The sequence below is a fragment of the Sciurus carolinensis genome, chromosome 14 (assembly GCF_902686445.1).
Source record: "Sciurus carolinensis chromosome 14, mSciCar1.2, whole genome shotgun sequence".
NCBI classification, from domain to species: Eukaryota; Metazoa; Chordata; class Mammalia; order Rodentia; family Sciuridae; genus Sciurus; species Sciurus carolinensis.
The window spans coordinates 38,424,333-38,441,521 of NC_062226.1; the positions used below are offsets into that span (position 1 = coordinate 38,424,333).

Here is a 17,189-nt window from a genome sequence, read left to right on the forward strand (position 1 = left end):
ATTCCTTCCCTGAGCAGGGCAGGTCATCTTCATTTCCGGGTGCGGGCAGATGGGCGGGCTAGGGTCGAGGTCCGCGGCCAAAAGCCAGATTCTCTTAGCCCCAGCAGGTCCAACGCCCGCCACCGCCAAACGACCGTTGGAAAGGGGAGAGCGCAGACTCGGCAACAGCCACAAATTCTCCTCCGAGCCCTAAATCCCTCCCCTCTCGTGCGTGCAGCGTCTCTGCGGCGACGCACTGCGAAGTGCGGCTGCGCAAGGGTGACGGAGCGCGGGCGAAGGGGGAGGGGGTGTTTTGGTTCTTGCCGCTCGCCGTCCTTTCCAGAGTCGGTCGTCGGAAATCTGGTTTCTACCTTTCCTTCCCCTTCCTAATCCCCTTCCCAACCCCGAATCTCCCTTCCTCCTTCCCTTCTGTCCGCCTCCCTTTTTTCTACTGCCGCCCCGGGTCCGGGCCATTTTCCGGGCCGGGCGCACTAAAGCGCGCGGCCCCGGGGCCCAGTATATGACCCTCTCTCCTGCTACCCCTCGCTTCCCCCGCCCCATGTGGCTGCGGGGCCGCGGCGGCGCTGCCCACTATGGCCCGGAAAGCAGTTAGCAGGAAGCGGAAAGCGCCTGTCTCTCCAGGAGCTGGGAGTGACGCTCAGGGCCCGCAGGTGAGGGTTGAGAAGCGATGAGGCCGAGGCACCAAGACGGGATTAGGGTCTGCAGATGCAGGGACAGGAATCTGGGTCCAAGGCCCGTCGTCCGAGCCAGGACAAGACCGGGGCCTGGACCTGCCGAGTCAGGGCCAACCCCTCAGGACCTCACTGGAAAGCAAATAGGCCAGAGGCAAAGGGGAACTTAGAAGTGGGGCCTTCCTTAGGAGGCCTGAACCATGAATAGGGCCAGAGGAGAAACCAGAATCTTGGCTTTGTAGGAAGAGAAAACAAGTTATGAGGAATCGGAAACAAAATCAAACTCCCAGAAGTTAATGGGAGGGAGAGGGAAGTCCTCCTTCCAGCAGCATAGCGAAGCGGGCCGATTACTTCCTCATCCAGGAAGTAGTGTCACTAAAGATACCCACACCTGAGTCGGCCTTCTGGCACTTGGACCCCTAGAAGAAACAGCAATTACCAGGTGTCATCCTAATACCGGCCCCTTTGGAGGGGAAGGCCTTCATGAACTTGGGTTCAGACTGATTCCCCGAGCCTTCTACCCCGTTGGTATTTGATTTTTCGAATTCTACAACTGCCTAGAGCGCGTATGAAATGCAGGGGAGCCGCCATTGGTAGCACATCCCTGGAAGACCTGGGACCCAGTCTGGCCACTTGAGCTACATCCTCTATGTTCCTTGGGGAGTACAGGCTAAGAGGGAGAAGGGGGTTGGGTAGAGATGCAGTCCAAGTGGGTATGGAAGCCACTGGTCCTCTCCTTTGCTCTCAGGAATAGGTAAAGGATATTTAAATTCTTCACTTCTAAAAGGTCTAGTAAACCTTTTTTTCCAAGTCTTTTTCCACTTCATTCTCTATGTAGGTTTTTTGGTTTTTTGTTTTGTTTTGTTTTGTTTTGTTTTCCAGGTACTGGGGATTGAACTCAGGGGCACTTGACCACTGAGCCACATCCCCAGCCCTCTTTTGTATTTTATTTAGAAACAGAATCTCACTGAGTTGCTTTTGCTGAGGCTTGCTTTTTGCTGAGGCTAGCTTTGATCTGTGATCCTCCTGCCTCAGCCTCCTGAGCTCCTGTGATTATAGGCATGCACCATCTTGCCCAGCTCTCTATGTAGGTTTAACTATAAGCAACATCATTTCATTGCTGTAAGAGTTAAGCAACTTTCTGGACTGCGGTTCTTGTTCTGTTATTTGTATTTTTAATTCTGTTGTATGTAAATCCTGCAGGATGAGTTCTTGGTTATTTTGCTAATACAGTAGAATCTCTTGTTCAGAAGAAAAATAGACGAAGCCCTGATTTCTAATGTTGCTTTTCACAGTTTGGCTGGGATCACTCACTTCACAAGAGGAAAAGACTTCCCCCAGTGAAGAGATCCTTGGTGTACTACCTGAAGAACCGGGAAGTCAGGCTACAGAATGAAACCAACTACTCTCGAGTGTTGCATGGGTATGCAGCACAGCAACTTCCCAGTCTCCTGAAGGAGAGAGAGTTTCACCTTGGGACCCTCAATAAAGTGTTTGCATCTCAATGGTTGAATCATAGGCAAGTGGTGTGTGGCACAAAATGCAATACGGTAAGTGTCTGGAGGTTAGAAAACTTTCTCCTAGTTCTCTAATATATAGCTCTACATGCTGCACAACCTCTCACTGCTCATTTTCCCCATCAGTTTCTTTTGGGAAGGAACCGTCTTAACACTCCTTTCCATGCCCTCTTGTTGACCACTTCCTCTCTCTGCTCTTTTTCTCAGAACTACTACATCTTCTGATGTCTTCAAAGTAAAGAATGTCTTTAAGCCCCTTAATACTCTGTATATAATGCATCTTCTAGAGTTAAGGTTTGGCTTTTGGTTTGTTGTGGTTTTTTTTTTTTTTTTTTTTTTTTTTGGCAGTGTGGGGATTGAACCCAGGATCTTGTGCTTGACAGGCAAGTACTCTATGAATTGAGCTGTATCCCCAGCCCAGCTTTTAGTTTTAATACTAGGGATTGAACCAGGGGCACACAAGCTACATCCCAACCTTTTATTTGTTTTGAGATAGGAACTCGCTAGGTTGCTGAAGTTGGCCTCAAACTTGGGATCCTTGTGCCTCAGCTTCCGGAGTGTATGGGATTATAGGTGTGTGCCATCACACCCATTTAAGGGGAGTAATTTTAAAAAGAGTTACAGTTATAAGCTGGGCGTGGTGGTGTACTCCTGTGATCCATCAGCTTGGGAGGCTGAGGCCAGAGGATCACAGGTTTGAAGCCAGCCCCCACAACTTAGCGAGGCTGTAAGCAACCGTGAAACCCTGTCTCAAAATTTTTAAAAAGGGCTAGGGATATAGCATAGTGGTTGAGCGCCCCCGGGTTCAATTCCCAGTAACAGAAAATGAGAGAGAGAAAGAGAGACAATTATAAATGAAGGAGGAAATTTTTCAGTAAGCTTTGTAACCAACACAATTATATCAAGGATAAAATAATTTAAATAGTGAATACGATTGGAATGGAAGGCTACAAATAGCATGATGTCAGAGGAATGGCAAGTGAAAAGAGGCAGGATCTGGTGGTGGGTAATGAGTAGGACCAGCCGCTCCCTCCATTTTCACCTCACCCTGTGTGAATAGTCAAGTAATGTCATAATGGCTGAGTAAATTTACACTAGAGCTAAAACTGGAAGAGTACAGAAAATAATAAGAATAAGGGGGATGTTTGCAAGTGCCATGGCTTGAAGAGAAGGGTATGATGTATGCAGTTTGAGTTATTTAATTAAATTAAATTTTTCATTTTTTCACTTTTTGTTTTAAGTGGTGGTGTTGCTAGGCATTGAACCAAGGGCTTCATGCATGTGAGGCAAGCACTGGACCACTGAGCCATATTCCTAGCCCCAGCCCTTTTTATTTTATTTAGAGACAGGATTTCACTAAGTTACTGAAGATCTCACTAATATGCTGAGGTTGGCTTTAAGTTTTGGTTCTTTTGCATTAGCCTCCCTGGTTGCAGGATTATAGGTGTGTGTCACCATGCTCTGGTGAGGTATTTAACTTTTTTTTTTTTTTTTTTTTTTTTTTTTTTTTTTTTTTTTGTGGTGCTGGGGAATTGAACCCAGGGCCTTATGCATGCAAGGCAAGCACTCTACCAACTGAGCTATATCCCTAGCTCTTAACTTTATTTTTATTTATTTATTTTTCCTATATGGTGTTTAGCTTTAGCTATGAATTCACTTTCCATCATTATTGCCCTCTAGCCAAAGACACCAGGGAGCCACCTACAGTAGAATAAGTAGATATAATTACTCATTCCAGAGAGGGAGAAACCTAAACTATAGACAAAGGATGCAGCCTCTCAGAGGTTGTTAGAAAGGACTTAAACTTGGGACTTCAGTTGGGTGTCTGGGGGAAGTCTTGAGGAAACAAAATTCTTGGCTCCAGATCAGATACCATTTGGAAATATGTTGGGGGGCAGGGTTCCTTTGTTTGATTATCTTAAACTTGTCTAGAAGGAGGTTAAAGCTGGAATTGGTAATGATGAAGCAGTCATTCTTATTAGCCAGGTTTGATCTTTTTGTGGTTTAGACAGTGTTCATATTTCAGTCTCTGTTCAAATTTGATTAGAGTGACCTTGTATGGGAGCTGAGGTAGTAGTTCAGTGAGAGTGCTCACCTAGCATTCATGAGACCCTGGGTTTGATCCCCAGCACCACAAAAAAAAAAAGGCGGCAGTGGGGAGGCCCGGGTAGAAACCTGGTATGGTGGTGCACACATGTAATCCCAGTGACTTGGGAGGCTGAGGTGGGAGGATTACAGGTTCAGACATAGCCTCAGCAATTTAGCGAGGCCCTAAGCAATTGAGCAAGACCCTGTTTCAAAACAATAAAGGCTGGGGATGTGGTTCAGTGGTTAAATACCCTTGGGTTTAATCCCTGGTACCTAAAAAATAAAAATTAAAGAGAAAGGGTCACCTTGTCTGATGCTGGTGTTTTGTGAAATTATTTTCACCATGATACAGAGGCCTAGCTAATAATATCAGGCTTTCTGGTGTCGGGACTGCTTTTTTCTTTCTCTCTCTCTCTCTCCCTCTCTCTCTCTATATATATAGTTGTTGGGGGACACAATACCTTTATTTATTTTATTTATTTTTTAGTTGTCAATAGGTCTTTTATTTTATTTATTTATACATGGTGCTGAGGATCGAACCCAGGGCCTCACACATGCTAGGTGAGCTCACTACCACTGAGCCACAACCCCAGCCCTTCTTTTTTTCTATTTTAATGTTATATTCCTGAATTTACATATTGAGATTCCTGAAATCTTAAAGGCAGAATATAAAACTCACCTTGATACTCAGGGAAGCAAAATATGATTACATGTAGGAGTTTTGCTCTGGCCAGATTTTATTTATTTCCCTTGTCTTACTATTTTATTTTCCCAAAGGGGTGCCACTATTTATTCATTTATACATACCTGGGATTAAACCCAGGGGTGCTTTACCTCTGAACCACATCTTCAGCCACTTTATTTTCTGTCTAGAAGAGATGCTCAGATTTATCCCAGAATTAGTCTTTATATTATATTCATAGTATTTGGCTATTTGAGAGGGAGAAAGAATTTTAGAGGTAGAAGTGCATTGGCAAGTTCCTTTTGCTGGGGCACATAATGCAGAAGCATATCTAGGTTGGAAATAATTGTGGCAATATTTCATAAACCCTAAGGTTCTATACAAAGTTAATTCCTGTTGTTAAGCTTTAGGAAGAGCAGGAGTAAGAATGACTTTATGCCTCTTGTTCGTGATTATACTAGAGTTTTTTATTGCTCCTTTTTTGTCTTTGAGACGGTATTGCTTGGATTAGTGAATTAGCACAGGTGTGGACCTGAGGAATCCTGTTTAGGGTGATGCTTGACAGACTTTGGGTTACCCTCTATCAGTATGAGGAAGTTAATGGTCCAGAATGTTAGGGCCTATCAGGTGCAGTGGCCCATGCTTTTAATCTCATAAACTCTAGAGACTGAGATAGGAGGATTGCAAATTCGAGGCCAGCATCAGCAATTTAGCAAGACCTTGTCAAAATAATAAAAGGAATGGGTTGTGGCTCAGTGGTAGAGAGCCTCTGGGTTCAATCCTCAGTACTGGGGCAGAAAGGTTGGGAATTTAGGGTCTGAGCAATCCTAACATAGAGTTGATTCAAGATTTTATTTAGGGCAGTTTTTCTCAACAAGATTGTTGATGGTGTTCTTTCTTGTCTGGAACTTAGCCTCATATTGCAGGATATTTCACATACCTAACTTCTGCTCTGTAGAATGGAGAAATGTGCACATCCTCAGTTATTGTGACAGTCGGACATGTGCATACGTACATGCATGCGTTTTAAAACATTTACACTTCCAGGTGACAACCACTGTAGAATTTGAAATGATCTGAGTGATCAGATCTAAAGTGATCTGAGCCCTTTATATCAGGTCAAGTCTGTTTGAAGCTTGCAACACTGGACAGTGAGCAGAGGACCTTGTACTTGGAATTTTTTTTCCTAGCTGGATCCTTGATAGGCATGACAGAGAAAATGGGTTTTATTTCTCAAGTTACCATAAGAACTCTTTTCTATTGGAATGAGATCAGTACCTAGATCTGGTACAAGATGAGAGTTTAGGGACTTGAGGTGTAGCTTAATGATGGAGCAGTTGCTTAGCATGTGTAAGGCTCTGGGTTTCAATTTCCAGCAGTGTGGGGAGGGGTGAGCCGGACATGGTGGTGCTCTCCTCTTATCCCAGTGACTTAGAAGACTGAGGCAGGAGTATTGCAACTTGGGCAAGACCCTGTCTCAAAATAAAAAGGGCTGGGATGTAACTCAGTGGTAGAGAGCTTGCCTGGCATTCCCAAGGCCCTGAGTTCAGTCCCCAGTCCTGCATAAAAAATAAAAATCAGAACAAAACTGTGTTGGAATATGAAAATATTCCTTAATCTCCTGTTTAAGTTAATTCTCCAAGATGATGAGTTAATCAGCTAATGTAGTGGCACACACTTATATTCCCAGCAGTTCATGAGGCTGAGACAGGAGAATCACAAGTTCAAGGCCAGCCTCAGCAACTTAGTGAAATCCTATCTCAGAATATAAAATGGAAAGGACTGGGAACAGGGGTGAATTGCTCAGTGGTAAATTGCCTCTGGGTTAATTCCCAAAAGAAGAAGAAGAAGTACCAGTTTTTCCTTTACATCATATGTACTATGTGGGTCTTGTCCTCTGCTTGGCTTACCTGGGGCATATAATTCATAGCCACATACATATTTAATTATAACATAAATGGCTTATCACTTCTACAAACCATGAGTGCTTCTAGGAAGGAGGAGTCATTCACAGGTAGGGTATTAAGAGAAGATTTCCTAGGAAGGAAATCAACTGATTGAAAGAAAACAGGTGATCCATCCATGCAGAGTCAGGAAACTACAGGAAATGTTATGGGATTCTGAATAGCCTTGTTTGGCTGATGCAGGGCAGAATCTACAGGGGAAAAAGAGAACGTAACTGGGAATTGAATGGCAAGAGCTAACTAAATCTTTCAGTTATTTTTCTGGAAATCAGGGTCTCGCTCATGCTAGGCAAGCACTCTATCGTTGAACAATATATCTCAAGCCCTTTATTTTATTTTGAGACAAGTTCTCCCTAAAGGCCCAGGCTGGCGTCTAATTTGTGACCCTTCTTCCTCAGTCACTCAAGTAGCTAGGATTTTAGGCGTGTACCACTGTATCTGGTCTGCATCACTCTTGGATTTGTTTTTTTCCCCTTTTTGCCTTTGATTCATGTGTACCCTTTATTAATGAATAATCCTGTTAAATACTGTTCTTTAAACAGCTAGAGTTAACATGCTTAATAGCATGATGCCTGATAAATTTAGGGTTTGTTTCTGCACAGCCCTGTAGCTTTTTTTTTTTTTTTTTTTTTTTTGCGGTACTGGGGATCGAACTCAGGGCCTTAGCTGAGTTATCTCCCTAGCCCTAGCCCTGTAACTTTGAGGCATGAGCAAAAATGAGAGCAGAGCTTTGCTGGGAGGTACTTTATAGACCATCTACCTTTGGAAAGTTTTGTTGTTTTGTGTGTGTTATACTGGGGATCAAATCCGTAGCCTCTCACATGCTAATCAGACACTCTACTTTTGAGCTCACCCCTAGCCCAAGTTGGGGAAAGTTAATAAAACAGTCTACTTAAGTTGGATCTTGCTTTCTCTGGGCTCTTGTCCTGCACTGTACCTCCAGGCCTAGTTACCTGAAATGCTGCCATATCATCAAAGGAAAAAAAAGTTCTGTGAGCTAATAAACATGGCTCCTTTTACCTACATTTTAAATTAATGCATCTTTGATTTCTAGGGGTTTAGACCTTTGTTTTCCAAGCTTAGCCCATGAATCCCCAGCATCACAATACTTGAGAATGTGTGTTTAAAATACAGATTCCTAGCCTAGGACTGTAGCTGGTACCTGTTCTCCCAGCCACCCAGAGACTGAAGCTTGAGGATCACAAGTTTGAGGCAAACCTGGGCAACTTGTCAGACCCTGTCTCAAAATTTGAAAAAAATAAAAAGTGTTAGGGATATATCTCAGGTATAGTACCTCTGGATTCAGTCCCCAGTACCAGCTGAGCATGGTGGTACATGCCTATACTTGCAGGAACTTGGGAGGATGAGGCATGAGGATGGTAAGTTTGAGGCTAGCCTCAGCAACTTAGTGAGAGACTGTCTCAAAATAAAAAGGGTATCAGGCGTGGTGGTACACCCCTATAGTCCCTGTGGCTCAGGAGGCTGAGGCAAGTTCTAAAACCAGCCTCACCACTTAATGAGAACCTGTCTTAAAAATAGACAAAAGGGCTTGGGTTGTGGCTCAGTGGTTAAGTGCCCCTGGGTTCAATCCCTAATACCAAAAACAAAAAAACAAAAAAAGCAGATTCCTGGGGCTGGGTCTACCTCAGTAATAGAATGCTTGCCTAGCATGTGTGAAACCCTTTTGTTTGATCCCCAGAACTGTAAAAAATTCCTTTGAAAAATATTCATATGCATGGCTGATGTGACCCTACAATATGTACAGTCAGAAAAATGAGAAGTTATACTCCATTTATGTATGATTTACCAAAATGCATAAATGCATTCTGCTGTCATGTTTACCTAATTAGAACAAATTAAAAATTAAATATAATAGATATTCAGGGCTGGGGATATACCTCAGTTGGTAGAATGCTTGCCTCGCATGCACAAGGCCCTGGGTTCAATCCACAGCCACCACCACAAAAAAAATTATATATTCATATGCATATATATATAAAATCTGCTGGAAAAAATTGGGGAATAATGCAGATTTTTGGTCCCTACCCTAGTACTGATGCAAGATTTCCTTCAGTGAGACCTAGGAGTTGGCTTGTCAGTTTTTTTTGGAGGTAGGGGCATACTGGTGATTTAACCCAGAGCCTCAAGCATGCTATATCCCCACCCCTTTTTTTATTTTATTTTTCAGATAGGGTCTTGATAAGTTCTCCAACCTGGTCTTGAACTTGTTTTTTGTTTGTTGAGACAGGGTCTTGCTAAGTGCTGAGGCTGGCTTTGACAATCCTCCTGCATCAACCTCCCAACATACTGGGAATACAGGTGTGCGCTGCTGTGCTGGTTGTGAATTTGTGATCCTTCTAGCTCAGCCTTCCCAGTAGTTTGGGATTATAGGCTTGTGCCATATTGCCTGACTGACGAGTCTTTTTTTGGGATGTACTGGGATACCAAGGATTGAAACCAAGGGTGATCTACCACTGAGCTACATCCCTAGACCTTTTTATTTATTTGTTTATTTTTATTTTGAGATAGGGTCTTGCTGAGATTGGCCTCAGACTTACAGTCCTCCTGTCTTAGCCTCCCAAATCCCTGCGATTACAGGCATGTGTGCACTTTCAGTTCGAGGAGTCTTTTTAACAAGATAATTGTTGAAAACTGTTTCATCTAAATTCTAACAATATAATAATTGTGGTAGATCAAGTCGCTGTGGTTTTATGCAGGCATTAACATAATTATAGCAACTATAACGGGCAAAGCTTTTGATATGTTAAATGAAATAAGATACAAAATTTTGTCTGCCTAATATATGCTTGTGGTTAAGCACTAAACAAGGAACCTGATGTATGGAAATTTTTTAAGGAGAGAATTCTGAGTGATCTTTCTTGTGTTTTATTATTATTTTTGTTGTTGTTTATTTTTTGTTGTGGTACTGAGGATTGAACCCAGAGCCTTGCACATGCTAGGCAAGCATTCTACCACTAGGCTGTATCCCCAAGCTACATTTCGAGACAGGTTCAAAATAAAATCAGTTGTCCAGGCTGACCTCGAATTTGCAATCTTCCTGCCTTAGTCTGCCTAAAAGCTGGGAATATAGGCATGTCCCACCATAGCCAGCTGGAATTATGTTTTAAAGAGGTGGGGGTTTTTGTTTGTTTTTGGTTTTGTTTTTCCCTTAATACTATAGCATAAGGAGCTTTTTAGTGTTCTTTCATGCTTTTTTTTGGGAGGGTGGGTAACCAGGGATTGAACCCCAGAGGCACTTTACCACTTCAAGTCCTTTTTATTTTTTGAGGCAGGGTTTCACTAAGTTACTTAGGGCCTTGCTGAATTGCTGCGTCTGGTCTTGAATTCGGGATCCTCCTGCGTCAGCCTCTGGAGTTGCTGGAATTACATCCACTGCACCCAGTTTATTTTTGATTTTTGATGTATATTGTCTGAACATTTTCTCTTTTGTTTCTTGGTCTTGACTCTCTCCGTCTGCTCTTTCCCACTTTCTTCATTTGCAAAGGGCCTGGGTTCCTCTACTTTGATGTCAGTTGTCTTTCCTTTCCCTAACTTTCAACATTGAGGCTGCCCCACCTGTCTTTTTGTTTTTTAAATTTAAAATTTTTTTTTTTTTTTGGCAGTGCTTGGGATTGAACCCAGGGCCTTGTGCTTGCGAGAAGCAAGCACTCTACCAACTGAGCTATCTCCCCAGCCCTTAAAAAATATTTTTTAGTTGTGAATGAATCTTTTATTTATTTATTTTATATGTGGTGCTGAGGATGGAACCCAGGGCCTCACACATGCCAAACAAGCAACTCTACCAGTGAGCCACAACTCCAGCCCCTGCCTTTTTATCGTCTGACTGAAATATAATTTATTTTAATGTCTGGGTGACCTGCATAGAGTTGCTTTCCTTTCTCCATTAAGTTTCATTCTGTAATACTCTTGAGTTTTAGGAACTTTGTAAAACTCCCTTTGTTTCCTTATATTGGGGCCTCCTGCATTCTAGGCAAGCACTCAACCCCCAAGCTATAACCTGAGACCTTTTTTGGATTTTATTTTGAGACAGCATCTCAATTAGTTGTCCAGACTAGCCATAAATGTGGACTTTTCCTGCTTTAGTCTCCTGAATAACTAAGATTACAGATGTGTGCCACCAAGCTTGGCTACCCTTCCTGTTGTTTGTTTTGTTTTACTGTGGATTGAACCCAAAGATACTATTTCACTCAGTCATATTACTAGACTGGGTCTAGTAATTTTGAGACAGTCTTGCTAAGATGCTGAGGGTCTCACTGAATTGCTGAAACTGGCCTTGAACTTGGGATCCTCCTCTGTCAGCCTCCCAAGTTGTTGGGATTACAGGTGTACATGACTGCACCTGGCTTCCCTCTTTTTTTTTTTTTTTTTTTTTTTAAAGCTATTTTGGCTTTGAGGATAGCATTTACATGTATCTACATGCCTGTACAGGTATGCAGAAATACTGTCCTTACATCTTCCTGGGCAAACAGTCTTTGGTTGGTTTTTCCCTGTGTCCTAGAATGTAAATGCAGAGAGCCTGAGCCTCAGGCTTACTTACCATGCTGCAAATTTCTGGCAGGATTCCCAATAGGTTAATGTGGAGCAGCCCAATTCTGGGATGTGTTAAAGTAGCTGCATGAAGCCTTGGTTTCTTGTCACAGAACAAAGAGTGATTTGGTGCCATTTCAACTACATTTCTGTTCCTTAAAGAAGCAGGAAGACTGTATTCACAAAATACTTGCTCATTCCTCTATAATCTTGAGAGTGTGGATAAATTATTTTCCTAATCCATCTGTAGACACAACTGTTCTCAGTTTTTCTTTTCTTCTTTCTTTTTGTAGGTTTTGTTTTTGTTTTTCTGGTACTAGGGATTGAATCCAGGGTTGCTCAACCACTAAGCTGCATTCGTAACCCTTTTATTTTTTATTTTGAGACAGGATCTCACTAAGTTGCTGAGACTGACCTCGAACTTGAGATACTCTGGTCTTAGCCTCCTAAGTGTCTGGTATTACAGGCATGCACCACCATGCCTAGCAGAGTTCTATAACTTTTTAGGCCTCTTTACCAACTGTGTAAGCTATATATTTTTTTTTAAATTTTAATTTTGTAGTGTTGTGCATTGAAACTAGAACTCATATATGCTAGGGAAGCACTCTACCACTGAGCTGTACCCCTAGCCTCATGAGATAGATTATGTGAGTAAATTTTATAGATACAAAATAAGATTCAGAAAGGTTGGTTAAGGGATTGTCCAAGATGAGACAACTAATTGGTAACCAATATAGAATTCAAACCTAGATCTCAGCAAGAGATCTGTATACCTGTAATCCTAACTGCTTGGGATGTAGGAGTACCAAAACTTTGAAGCCAGTCTCAGCAACATAATGAGACCCTATCTCAATAAATAAAAAGGACTGGGTTTAATCCCCAGTACAGAAACAACAAAAACAAACATATATCTCCCCCTATTCCAGAATTGAACTGATTGAACTTAGAACTTTCTTTGATGAATAAATGAAGCCTTTCTCCTCATCCATTGTGGATAGCAGGAATGGAGTCCTACCTTAAAGTAAAAGAAAAGGACAAAGATAGTTCTAAAGTTTCAGCCAGCCCTCAGATTCTACAGGAGAAATTCATATTTTTTTCCCAAGTTGTAGGTTATAGTTTACACTTGTCTTTTTTTAAAAATATTTTTTAAGTTGTAGATGGACTCAATACCTTTATTTTATTTATATGTGATGCAGAGGATCAAACCCAGTGCCTCACACATGCTAGACAGGCCCTGTATCGCTGAGCAACAACCCAAGTCCCTATATTTGAGTTTTATTACACTCACTCAGCTGCTTTCTGTGTTACAGAGCAGATTCTCTCTTAAGTCAGTGCTCAAACTTCAGTGTGCCTAGCAGCCCTATTAAGCTACAGATTCTGATTCAAGTAGGTTTGGGGCCGGCCTGAGAGTCTGAATTTCTAACAAGTTCCTACATGTTCCTTTTCTCTTTATTTTTCTTTTTTGATATGGGGGTCTTGCTGTGTTGTCCAGATTGACCCCAAACCTGTGGGCTCAACTGATCCTCCTACCTCAACTTACTAAGTAGCCGGGACTCCAGGCATTGGACCACCACATCCAGCTTCCACATGTTTTTTTGAGCACCCAAAAGTCTAAATCAGTAGCTCTTAAACTTGGGAAGTCATAAGATTTATCTGCAGATCCTTGAAAAAAACAAATCTGTTTTTGTTTTGCAGTGTTGAGCACCAAACCAGGGACTCAAGCATGCTACGCAAGTACTCTACCACAGAGTTATAATCTCAGCCCCCCAAAAAAGAATTCAAGTTTGGAGTACTGGGGATGTAACTTTGCTGGAGACTGCTTGCCTACCATGTGAAGTGCCCATAATTCAATCTCCAGCATCACCCAAAAAACAATTTGGCCGCAAACTCAGAAATTTCTAATGTAAGAGTTGTTCTAGGGTAGAGCCTAGGAGTTGTTTTGTTTTCATAGGGATTTTTTTTTTTTAAACCATATTCCCCAGGTTATTTCAGTGACCAGTTTGGTCTAGAAGCTAAAATGTGAATGCATCATTCTTTACAACACAAACAAGAGTGGGCAGTTATGCAGAAGAAACAGTGTCAGGTATGGTGGTGTGTATTTGTAGTATGAGCTACTTGGGAGATGAGATGGGAGGATCAGTTGAGCCCAGGGCTTCAATACCATCTTGGACAATGTACCAAGATACCGCCATCTAAATAAATAAGTAAGTAGAGTAAGAAATTCATATTTACTGGAAGGATTAGTTACTAACTAGCCCTGGATCTCAGAAGAAAACAGAACCAGGAATTGGAAGGCCAGTAGGAACCAGAGATGTCCATGCTTACTTGCCTAAGTCTTCTTTTCTCTGAGGACTGGCTTTGGTGAAAAATAGCCACCCCAACAGTTTGGTCTGGTGTCATCAGCCAGTTCCACATCCCTGAATTTATTTTTTTTTTAAGTTGTAGATGGACACAATACCTTTATTTTATTTATTTACTTTTATGTAGTACTGAGGATCGAACCCAGTGCCTTATACATGCTAGGCAAGCACCTTACCGCTGAGCTACACTGAGAATTTGAAAGACCCAGGTTAATCTAGCCTTTGAATTGATTCACCCTAAGCAAGTAGATTTCTCTAGACTATATTATGATCTGGGGATCTGGGCTACATCAGATAAACAGCTATGGGGCCTCACCTTTATAGTGATATTGGAGCCTCCCAGAGTAGTTGGGCAGATTGCCTAAAAGGTAAGTACTATATGCTTATAGGTAGCTTAGTTTTGCGGGGGAAGGTTATAGAACCAAGTAAGATATATTTTATGCTCTTGGAATTGGGAGGGAGTCATTAGCTTCATAAGAAGACAAATAAGTAAATGAAATATTTTGTCAGTGTGGTAGTGTCTAATCCTCCTGAGTAACTAGGCATGTGCCACTGAAACTGGTGCTAATAGGATTTTAATTCATCTTCGTAGGCTATGCAGTATATGAAGGCATAGATTATTTCTTTCTTGTTCTTGGTTGTATTCTCTTTTTTTTTTTTTTTTTTTTTTTTGCAGTGCTGGGGATCAAACCCAGTCTCTTGTGTGCTAGGTAGTTGCTCTACCCATGAGCTGTGCCCTCGGTCCCCTGTAGTAATACATTAGCACCTGAAACAGTACTAACAAATGAGTGAGTAAATGAAGGATTGAATCACATGAAGAGTTTAATAATAGATTCAAGCCAGGCATGGTGCCATACACCTGTAATCGTAATATAAATACAAAAAAAGACTGGGGATGTGGCTCAGTGGTTGAATGCCCCTGAGTTCAATCCCCAGTACTAAAAAATAATAATAATAGAATCGATTGGGAATGCTCTTTCTCTTAAGACTGATTTTTTTCTGTTAAACATTTCTCTAAGTTGAATCTTGGAATGTAAAAAGGATTTAGGTTGGTAGAAAGGTAGAGGAGAGCTTTTTAGGCAGAGGCAACAACATGAGCAAAGTCAGGAAGGTATAGAACAGAATAGTGTGTGTAACAGATATATCTGGAGTTATTCCAGAAAGCCTAGTAACATTAATTAGTATGTTTAATGGTGTCTGCGAGATGCTCTGGGAATTGTGTTTTGTTTACAAGTTTCTGTGCATGGGAGGATTAGATATAAAATATGTGACAGAAAACTTTTTTTTTTTTGGTACTAGAGATTGAACCCAAGAGTATTTAACACTAAACCACATCCCCATTCCTTTACTAGATTTTTTTTTTTTTTTAATGTGGTGCTGGTGATCGAACCCAGTGCCTCACACATGCTAGGCAAGCAGTCTACCACTGAGCCACAACCCCAGCCCTTCCCCAGCCCTTTTTATTTTTTATTTTGAGACAGGGTCTTGGTAAGTTGCTTTGGACCTCTGTAAATTGCTGAGGCTGGCTTTGAACTTGTGAGCCTCCTGCCTCAACCTCCCAAGCTGCTGGGATTATAGGTGTACACCACCACCCCCAGCCAGAAAACTTTACATTGGTCTGATTGTTTATGTCCATAGCCTAATGCAAGTTCTGTTGGAAATGTTCCATGTATTCTGGACAGAATTTACTGATTCCTAATCTCTGTTCCAATAGCAAGTTTTACTTATCTCTAACATTATATTTACTTGTTTTCATTTTTGATTTGACTGTCCATACCTTTAATAATTCCCAGAATCAGCTGGGCACAGTGACTCATGCCTGTAATCCCAGCAACTCAGGTGACTGAGGCAGGAGGAATGCAAGTTCAAGGCCAGCCTCAGCAACTTAGTGAGACCTTAGGAAACTTAGTGAGACCCTGTCTCAAATTTAAAAAGGGGGGGAGGTGGGCATCTAGAGATGTAGTTCAGTCTAAAGCACCCCTGGGTTCAATCCCCAGTAGCCCTCCTCAACCAAGAAAGAAAGAAAGAGAGAGAAACAAGGTCTGGGGGTGCAACTCAGTCCCAAAATAAATAATTCCCAGGATATAATTTGTAGTAGACTTTAATTAAATATTTGGAAGGCTGGGGGTGTAGCTTGGTGATAGAGCACTTGGCTAGCCTACATGAGTTCAATCCTTGTAACAAAAAAAAAAAAAGAAAAAGAAAAAAATATCACCCAACATCAACCACATTAAATATGTTCAGCTTGTGTGTTACTTTTGTTTTATAGTTATTTGTAGTGGATGTCCAGACAAGCCAAATCACCAAGATCCCTATTTTGAAAGACCGAGAGCCTGGAGTTGTGACCCAGCAGGGCTGTGGTATCCATGCGATTGAGCTGAATCCCTCTAGAACATTGTTAGCCACTGGAGGAGACAACCCCAACAGTCTTGCCATCTATCGACTGCCTACACTAGATCCTGTGTGTGTGGGAGATGTAAGTTTTCTCAATAGCTGTAGTGAAACAACCTTATTTTTTTTTTTAAATGGACCTAGTAAATTACATGAACCTTTGCCTACCTGGTAGAGGGTGGTTTCCTCTAGGCTTCTGCTGACTGTAGGGAAATGGGGGTGAGCGTTGTGTGGTGGTAGTGGATTAGGGACTGAACTCTCATAGGGCTTATCAGGTATGTTGACAGAGGGTGTGTATCTGATAAATGGATAAGAAATATACCTTAGGGATCAAATAGTAGTAGATTGCTCTTTCAATCCACAGTGTGCATATATTTCCCATTGCCCCAAGTCAGAGAGCAAGTATATTTAGTCATTCATTCAGCGACTATTAATAAGTCTTTTATGGCCAGACATTGTTTTAGACCCTGGAGGACACAATAGAGTGGTTTAAAACAGGTAAAGCCCCTTACCCTCTTGAAGCTTGCATTCTGGTGAAGGATGACATATAAACTAGTTTGTAAGTCATGTAAGCAAATAAGTGTTTACCAGTAATATGTCACAATGTGATGTGTGCCACAGAGAAGAGTAACAGCAGACTAAACGGATAGAGTGAGGGAGAAAATGCTATTTAAGAGGATAGAGAAAGCCTCATTGAGAAGATGACATTTGAGCAGGGAGACTTAAAGGAAATGAAGCGTAAACCTTTCCATGTATATGTTTAGACAGAAGAGGAGTCCCAGATAAGACATCCATAGGTAGAAGGCCAGAGTTGTGCATCCTCTGGATGTGTTTATTACCCACAGTAGTGCCAGTTTTATTCCAGTTTGAAACTCAAGAAAGATTGTGGGATCATGCCCACTGGGTTGAGTTCATTAGAAACCACAAGAACTATTTGTAGTCAGATGTGTATGCTCTTCAGGAGAGTT

General features: G+C 41.8%; 1 protein-coding gene across 1 annotated transcript in view; it reads left to right on the top strand.

Moving 5' to 3' along the window:
• The first annotated feature begins 262 nt into the window (after positions 1–262).
• The window catches only part of Dcaf12 (DDB1 and CUL4 associated factor 12), a 30,242-nt gene continuing 13,315 nt past the window's right edge, over positions 263–17,189 (top strand). The window contains 3 exon segments of the mRNA XM_053743303.1: positions 263–650; positions 1,967–2,221; positions 16,100–16,306. Of these exon segments, the coding sequence (XP_053599278.1) occupies positions 573–650; positions 1,967–2,221; positions 16,100–16,306 (540 nt within the window). The 5' untranslated portion in view covers positions 263–572.